The following is a 9,492-nucleotide window of genomic DNA, read 5'->3' on the forward strand; positions in this document are numbered from 1 at the left end:
TTAATAAAATAATTTCGGAGTATAAATATTAATAATACTATTACATAATGTATAAACTGAAAAAATAAAAAATAATAGTTTTTAAAACGTTTTTCTATACGTTTTTCTTTTTTTTAAACGTTTTTTCATGGTCAGGAGTTCCAGTTTTTTGTAAGTATAAAATTAGATCCTTGTGGATTTTATAAATTATAATCATTATAATTTTTTAATGTTGATTCAATTTTAGATTTATCTTTTCTGGCTATAGCCTATAGGGTTATGTGAATTGTTTTGATAGTTTAATAGCAGAAAACCATTATACCTACTAATTATTTTAAAAATTTGTAATTGACTAACACCAAATCTGGCAACACCACATTATTAAAGGCAGGTAAAAACGTTATATCACCCATTTTTAGGTACTAACAATGACGTAACTGAAAACAAATTTTTAGGCGGGGGAAGATCCAAATATGTTTTAATATACTTTACCAGGGATGAACAACTCAAAATTATTTAAGGGCCAATTTTTAGGAAATTAAAAAATAAAATAAAAAGGTCATTCAAAATATGCATTTATTAATTAGCATTCATTTTGTTTGTAATGTGAATTTTTAACTTTTTTCGTTGTATGATGTAGCACGGGCCAGATAAAAAAGGCTCGCAGGCCGCCAGTTGTCACTGGTTTCTATTTTTTTTTTTTGTGTCCAGGTAGTTAGGTACCTACATCACATAATACGAGAATCAAAAAGTAGAAAATTATAGAACTGTTCATTTTAATTGCGTATTTGTATAATATCATGTATTTAAACTGAAACAAAACGGAATAGATGGATAAATTTTCACTCGGCCCAAATCGTCGGGTAACGCGACTAGTTTTATGCATACAGGCACGGATATCCGCGTATTAATGTCATCATATTATATTATGTAGGTACGCTATATAAATGATGTGAGCACTCGAATGCGCCACGCAAGTGTCGCGGTCGTGATGATGTCATACGGAAGTTTGTACTAGAGATATTATGTAGTTTATTATTTTTTGTTAGGTTATATCTACCTAAAGTTATTGGTAATAACTAATAACTAATAACTATATTGACGTATTTCAATATCGTTCAAAGCACAACGAAAACTTGTGCGTTTTTCTTGCCCGCCACACCGGCAGTGTCGGAGTCGGCGGCGTGTCGATTACGCTCGTGTAATAATTTATGCATGTTAATCAGTTGCAGATATTATGTGGGCGCGCGAAATGTAGGCGTCGGGCGAGCTAGCATGCGGAGCGCCAGCACAGTGAGCGGCCCTCTACTGTCTGTTTCAACGCCTGCCAGCCAACAAAACCGGTTCGCTGCCGTCCACCTGCTCACTGGCCAATTATTGTATTTCATTGTCGAGGTGAGTGTAAAATGACGACTTCGACGGCGACGGTGGTGGAGAATAAGAAGAAGTAGAAGAAGAAGAAGAAGAAGAAGAAGAAGAAAAAATAGAAAAGATCAAATACGAGAGAGAGGAAGAGAGACCGACGATAGGGAGTGATGGGGGAGGGGCGAGAGAAAGAGAGAGAGTGAGCGAGTGAGAGAAAGAAAATATTTTTATTTTTCTGTACATTGTTTACCGGCCAAATATTATTAAGTCCGCGAATTTCGACTGCGATGATGGTAGATATATATCATACACGTCTCGCACGATTTATACGAGTCCGCCACGGCCATAGTATATACCGTAAAATATAATATTGTATACACCTATATGCGCGTATAACACTAGGTAGCTAAACATAACAATACCTACGAGTTTTTGTGGTAGACGTGTTATAAACTGGATCACTGGAAACCGGCATGGAATTCGGGTATATCCACGATAGAATAAATAATATCATATTGTCATAGTGCGTGAATATAAAACAAAAAAAAAAAAAATAAATAATATTTTTTTCTTTTGTAATATACGACCGACCTACATAATATAAATATTAATGTAAAAAAATATTATATTTGGTCGCGGCCGACGACCATCGCATTGCGCGTTTGGCTCACTCCAAACATATTTTAACAAATCAATTTTATCGTCGTGTCTAATAAAAAAGTGTATGTATGCGTGTGTGTATGTGTGATATATAGAGAGAAAGAGATTTATATCGGGTGATCCATTTAACGTAAGACACACTCCTGTGACTGTTTATTGAAAATATTCATTTTGCATGCCTATTTTTTCTAAAAAAAAATATTTATATTTATATTTTTTTTTATTTTTTACTCTTTTCATTGACATCGTGCATTTTGAATTCCTTATTCCTTGTTTTACTCGTAAAAGCAGAATAGTTTTTGAATTACTTTAATGTATAAAAATCAAATTTTGGACTAGTAGTTTATGATACGTGTTAAAAGTTTAGATGAGCTGAGAGTAAAATAATAAAGATCATCTACAAAAATTTGGTTCAATACTCCGTACATAAAAACTTTAATTACTTATAACTTATAAACTACTTTCCAAAATTGGATTTATATAGATCAAAATCAGACTTAAAAAATATTGTTTTATAACGACTTAAAATTACACAAAAAAAAATGTTTTCGTAAACGTTGATATTTTTTTAAATAACAAGTGTCTTGTATACGTTAAATGATTCACTCCGTAGTCCGTATGTATTGAGATTTGAATTATTCAATATTCGTTATTTGGACTTCGGACTATGTATAATATATAAACTTAATATGTATTTTAGGGCAAATCTCGGGTGAAAGAAGTATATTCCCAGCTGACGACTTACATGATTGCCCAAGGAATGCAAGACGTCGAATTGTTTGCACTGGCATTTATTCTAGGTAAGTCCGAGTATTACTACACTATATAAATATCACAATGGTAGTATAATGGTATCTACGTATATGTGAAATTCTCTGTTACTACAACAAATGTTAAATGAATCAAACGATACATATTTAACTTATAACCTGCGACCATATTATACACACTGTAAACACGATCACATTTTACTACACTAGTACGAATGATATCTGTTTGTATATAAACTATTCAAACGATTTTATAAACATACATATCATTTAAATAAATAATAATACGAAACTAAAAGATATTGTGATGATAATTATTAATCACTTATTTATATGCGTTTGTAATAAGATGAATGTTACACGATTCATTGCATATATTATTATAGTATAGGATTTCAAATTTTCAATATATTTATAATCGAAGATATGATTGATATTAAAATAAAATAATTTTTTTTTATCGCTATGCCCGCAAAACATAATTTTTCAACTACTCTACATTTACAATAATATTTTCAATTAATTTTATTATTTCACAAATACCGTTTATAATACGTACACTGTAGTAATATATACAAATCCGTTATGAATGCCAACGCGTTGTATATGTAATCTACTCGTGTGTGTGTATTATACACGTACGTATATATTTCGATTGTATGTAACTGTTTAAATTAATGTATATACAAATAAATTATGCATAATAATGTTATTTATCGTTTTGATTATTATACATGAAAATAAATCCGATCTCATATTTTAATATCTAACTGTTTATTTTAAAAATAAACATCAATTCAATATTAAATGACGTGTTTGTAGTGCAAAACTATAGATATGAAAAACAGGTATAATGTTGTAACGACAATAATAATAATTGATAATATAGCATAGTAATCTAGATAGTTTTATATATATATATAATATAATACTAACTACTAATAAGCTAAAATAATACAATATTGTGTCAAGGCGCATTGTGTAGACAATTCAAGCACATCGAAGTTAAGTGATTATGATGTTAATAATTGTTTTTTATGTTTCAGACGAAGAATATTTTTTCACTGACCCCGAAAGTAAACTGTCCAAGTATTCGCCAAAAAGTTGGAAATCCTCTTCGACATTTGTGAGTATCATTTTCAATAAAAATTTATTAAAAGTAATTTATTCATTTTTACTTTATTTTGCGCTTCAGAGTTTACAGTGAAAACTGTAGACCGTTGTGTTAATCTATGTCCTACGATACGATTGAAATTATTGAAATTAATTTAATTTTAGTTTGATATAATTTTACCAAATATATTTATAGTTGTGCAATGTTAAAAACTATTTATAATTTTCTTATTCTACAATACGGATTTGTATAGTTAGTTATCTTCGTCGTTATAGGCATTCTTATTAGTGAGGTGGGCGGAAAAAAATACTCTAAAAAGAGATTTTATTTTTTAAATATTAATTTATAATTCCGTTCAGACTGCCGGTTGGTACGTATAATAATTATGAGTTACAACCCGTGCGAGAAGGGAAATTTATTATGCAACTGTCTCGATTTATTCTGGACGTATATATACATATATACATATTATATATATATATATGCGTGCATACTCAATAATTGGTTTTTAAGTTGTCAAAATGATATGTTGTTTTGATACTCACAACAACAAATACGTATATATATATATATATATATATAGTTAATCGTAATATCTGTAGATTTTCGGCCAGATCCAAGGTCACGGTAGATTATTGTGTTCCTTCCAGCTAAAGACATAAGTATACCTGTGCAAGATTGCAAGAAAGTATTACATCATGCTAAATAAAAACGGGTTTAATCCCTTCTTTGTCTTCCTCGTTCATTATTTACATATTATATTTATAATACACACTCATGTATTTGATTACAAGTCAACATCGGTATTTTAATTTTTTTTTTTTTTTTGTTTTATCACGCCCTAGGGTCTCGATCAAAACGGCCAACCTCTACTCCAGTTGCATTTACGCGTCAAGTTCTACGTCGACACTACTAAATCTCTACGGTAATTACAACGTATACACATATATCCACTCACACATACGCACACACACACACACACACACACACATTTATATATAGAGCGATAGATATATTATATATAATTTTAATTCGTATTTCTTTTTTTTTTTTTTTTTATAATAGCCGCCGAGAATATATGATGTGTTTGTGTGTGTTCATATTTTATTACATTATACGTTAATACTTATTCAAGTCGCCGGACAAAAATGTTTGAATAAATATTAAACGAGTCATTAAGTTATTTAAAAGTCATATTATTCGACTGGTAGCACGAAGCGTTTGCGTGCGTACAGTTTAATGCATTCGTGGAATTTATGTACATTATACATGTATAGTTAGTTATGCGAGCGATTTTATACATTTTATATTTATATGCGTGTATCATATATATACCTATATACATAAATAAATACCGTGTGATCGACAGTAAATTATGCATTAAAATAATTATAAAAATATTTACGACTTATTAGCTGTCATTGCGTAAAGAATTTTTTCTGACGTCAATTCGGTAGGGAGGCGATGAATGCGGATAAAAAAATCTCGCGTAAGAAAACGATGAAAATTCGAACAAATAATTATAATTTCGATAACAATAGTGCGTAATAATATAATACATGCTATAAGTTTTTAAATCGTAGGAGATCTTCATAATGTATAATATATAGCTGTATAGGTATAAAAATGCGGAATTAATTCTTACCACCTCACGTATATATATTATATATAAGTAGATATTAGATATTTTACTACTTATGAATAATATATGTATTTCGTCGATTGTGATTTTAATAAAAGGGTTAAAAACGTTATGTCGGACTAAGAACGAATTCTTAACATAAATACGCACATATAGGTTAGGTTATTTTATTTCGACTGCATTTTGTATTAATATTGAAGTGAAGAGCGTTTGAGTGGGTGGGCAGTGGCTGTGAGTGATACAATACGGACATACGGTCGTTCATATATCTCTATTTGATAATACCTCATTTTATCATTAATTTTGTCATCGCCAACAATTCTACAATATAATAATATATTATATTGCGAGGCTATGTATACGGTGTTCGTGTACTGCAACATAAACATTATATGATTTATATATAATTAATAATTATTTCCATAAAGACTTCAAAACTCGAACACTAAATTCATATGAAATAAATCACTACACAGTACCTATACTCAAGTCACTTCACCAAAGAGTTAAAAATCACCAAGATTTACTAATTAAATATTTTTTTCTTCTCGCACTATTACCCAAAATCCTAACAGACGGTTAAATATATGCTGCTGGCTTATAGAGAATTACTTTTCTAGTCATGCCCAACCGACCACTGTTTTGGTGACTGGATGGCATGCGTACATTTATTGAAATGTTATCATATTATTATATTAAATTGGACACTTCTGCTTTGCAGAGATGACATCACCCGGCAACACTATTATCTTCAGCTGCGCAAAAATATTGCGGACAGGGGCGGCACCACGGAGGACGGAGACCAGAACGTACTGCCGCTGGTGGCACTTGGCCTACAGGCAGACCTCGGCGATCACACTTCTGACACAGATATATCGTCCGAGCTGCTCGAGCAGTACCTCCCGTCAAAGGTATTGATGAGTACTGATATATGCACTCTAGTAACTTGCAGCGTTACCTATTATATTGCTACAGTGTGTTATAATTTTCTCGACCAATTTTCTCCACAGAATAGTTGAGCTTAGAGATTCCTATTATATCATATGCATGCTGAATAAACTAGCCTGGATTAAAACCTATGGTGGCCATAGGCTGTAGAAAATGTTGTGCCCTTATTTTACTAGCCCTCTGTAAAAATATTCTCTTAATAGTTAGGTAATTAATTTTGTATTTATATATTTTTACAAACTTTTTACGTTTTTCAAAATTTTTTTTCATTGTAGATATTTAAAATATTTCATCGTTATTTGACTTGAATAAATTATAAATTAATACTTTTAACTTAGTCTCAACAAGTTTTTAAGTTATTTAACTTTGTGTAATAAGAGTAATTATATAGGTACGTGTTAATATGTTTGAAAGATATGAGAGCTATTATGATATGAAATTTAATTATTAATAATAGTCCATCAAGATGTATACTTAAAAAATTCTTAGAATTTGATTAAATTCATTACTAAGGGGAAAAATGGAGATGAGCATATTTGGCGAACCACCTTGTATATTTGTAACTTACCTGGAGAATTATTTTTAAAACTAATAAATAAAAACATTGAAATATTTATATGATCATCTGAAGCCTTATAATAATTATTTAAAATATCTGTGGTCAATAAAATCCACTAAGGTATTTCTAAGTGGGATTTCGAGATCTATACTATACCATATTCACTTCTCTGCTGCAGGTGTATAAGATTAACGAGCACAAGGTAAAACAGACGTTGTGCACTTTGCACAAGGGCCATAAAGGAATGTCCAAGACTTGTGCACAAACAATGTTCGTCCAGGAGGCTGGTCTGGTGCACAAGTCACATCTATACCGGTTGCGGTTGAACAAGTCGCAGCCGAAACATACACAGGGAAGCGCGCTGTCCATATGCAATAGCGTATGGCTGGCTATTTGTACCAATGGCATACAGTTGTTTCACGTGAGTTTCATTGAAAAATTCAACATTAATGATATTGTGCATTTTATTGATATCTATAATATAATCAGAAATTATCCAAGTAAAATTATTTTGGGCGGGGGACATCACCCAATTTCCACCAATAGCCTATGTGATATACTTATATGTATAATAATTTATAATAATAATTGATTCGATAAATGTTTATAAACAGGAAAGCTTGTCACAAGCCCTCAGTTGTTTGTTCTTGTGGAATAACATCGTCAAGCTGTGTTTCGACGTGAGTATAGCAAATATTAATAACTAATAATCAAAATAATAAGTCATATGGATATGGTATTTAGTTATTGTTACGTACACTATTTAAATTATAGTAGGTAATAGTATTTTACAATAGAATATAGTCGTATGTGCAAATCATTATTTGTTTTTAACAAAATGGTATTGACGTTGTAGCGTAAAAAATTCGAACTAAGACCGTCGAACGCTGATCGACTGGTGTACTACACAAATTCGGACGAAAAGAGCAAGAGGCTGTTAGCACTGTGTCGAGATACGCATCAATTTTGTATGACAGTACACCCGAGGCTTTTGGACACGTTTTTGAACAACAACACATCTGGTAAGTGCGCGAGACGAATTGAAAAATTAATGAATTTCTAACTGTCGCCGTGTCTATATATGCACGTTAATGATAACCCATTATTTTTTTGATTTTCGTGTTGTGTAGATAAGAATGCGTTCGATGGGCTGAAATGGACTAATGAGAAAAAATCAAAATCTATAAACGACGATGACGCCATCGAAAAGAAAAAATGCGAGAATGGCGGTTGCTCCGATTCCAGTATTTCGACGGCCGACCCGAAGACCTCTATTCCCAAGGACAAGGTATGTATATTATATAATGAGTACATGAGCGTTCCAAGTTTTATTTTTGTTTCGCAATCTCAACATTTATATTGATATGATTATATACTAGTTCTCAAAAAATAAATTTATTCAACTGTTAAAATTTATTTTTAAACATATAATTATAAAATGTAGGTAGAGAACTATATTCGATCTATCTATATTGTAGTGAAACTGCGCAAATATCATTAAAAAGTATTTGATAAATTTTAAATTGCTTTATTACGGACATTTTATAACCTGTTCCGTCAACAGTATAACATATTTAATAATAGTAAACTAAGACTAACTTCTTCATATAACACGCGTGATGCACTTTATTGCATCTGTTACCATTTTTCTAAATTACCTTAAGTAGGTGTACCTATATTGTCATTAAACAATTACAATATTATTCCACAATTTTTGTGTTTCGATTAAACTGAAATATGCAACTCATGCTATTTTTTGAATACCTTCTTAGTTCTTATTGCATATTAGTTGCAGTTTATATGGTTTAGATGATTAAACGTATATGTATCATAAATAAATTATGTAATCAACAAATATGTTGTACTTGTTTATGCGTCTTTGAAATAATTTTATACATAGTATATGCAGCGAACGAACATAAAAAACAAAAAAAATTGATTAATTACTTCGTTTTGACTATTGCAATTATTACTTACAGACACGTATAAACATAAATTTAACTTCATATATTACATTTAAAATCAACTGGAAATGATTCGACTTCAATTATAAAATTAACTAACTGGCCAGAAAAATTATTTTTTCCAACGTTGTTCAAATCAGTTCACTAGCCATCCTTTGCTCACCTTAATATTAATCACGGTGTCGTATCGCAGGTGCCGAACGGGAGCATATCGTCCAGTGTGGAACTGGGATACAGCCACACGGCGCAGAACTCGACCGTGTCCGAGTTGGACTACTCGGTGCAGTCGGCGCAGGACAGCAGCGACGCGTACCTGATGTACAGGCACCCGAGGGCCAGGGCGGCGTACGTGGACAACAGCAACCAATCGGCGAACACCAGCAGCGGCGTGTACACGTGCGCCAGCTACAGCACCGCGTCGAAGGATATATCCGCGTCGTACACGACCGATAACTGCAGCTGCAGCGTGGACTGCAATCACGGCGGCGGTT

The 9,492-nt window shown here is 31.7% G+C and overlaps 1 protein-coding gene across 1 annotated transcript in view; it reads left to right on the forward strand.

Moving 5' to 3' along the window:
• Positions 1-9,492, forward strand: part of LOC112601610 (protein expanded) — a 33,987-nt gene that overhangs the window by 19,873 nt on the left and 4,622 nt on the right. The window contains exons 2-11 of the mRNA XM_025349317.1: positions 1,206-1,374; positions 2,705-2,804; positions 3,821-3,900; positions 4,734-4,813; positions 6,252-6,441; positions 7,216-7,458; positions 7,652-7,717; positions 7,894-8,059; positions 8,168-8,325; positions 9,195-9,487. Of these exons, the coding sequence (XP_025205102.1) occupies positions 1,255-1,374; positions 2,705-2,804; positions 3,821-3,900; positions 4,734-4,813; positions 6,252-6,441; positions 7,216-7,458; positions 7,652-7,717; positions 7,894-8,059; positions 8,168-8,325; positions 9,195-9,487 (1,496 nt within the window). The 5' untranslated portion in view covers positions 1,206-1,254. The remainder of the gene's footprint in view (positions 1-1,205; positions 1,375-2,704; positions 2,805-3,820; positions 3,901-4,733; positions 4,814-6,251; positions 6,442-7,215; positions 7,459-7,651; positions 7,718-7,893; positions 8,060-8,167; positions 8,326-9,194; positions 9,488-9,492) is intronic.

This window comes from Melanaphis sacchari, unplaced genomic scaffold, assembly GCF_002803265.2.
Source record: "Melanaphis sacchari strain LSU unplaced genomic scaffold, SCAv2.0 Contig7_pilon_pilon, whole genome shotgun sequence".
NCBI classification, from domain to species: Eukaryota; Metazoa; Arthropoda; class Insecta; order Hemiptera; family Aphididae; genus Melanaphis; species Melanaphis sacchari.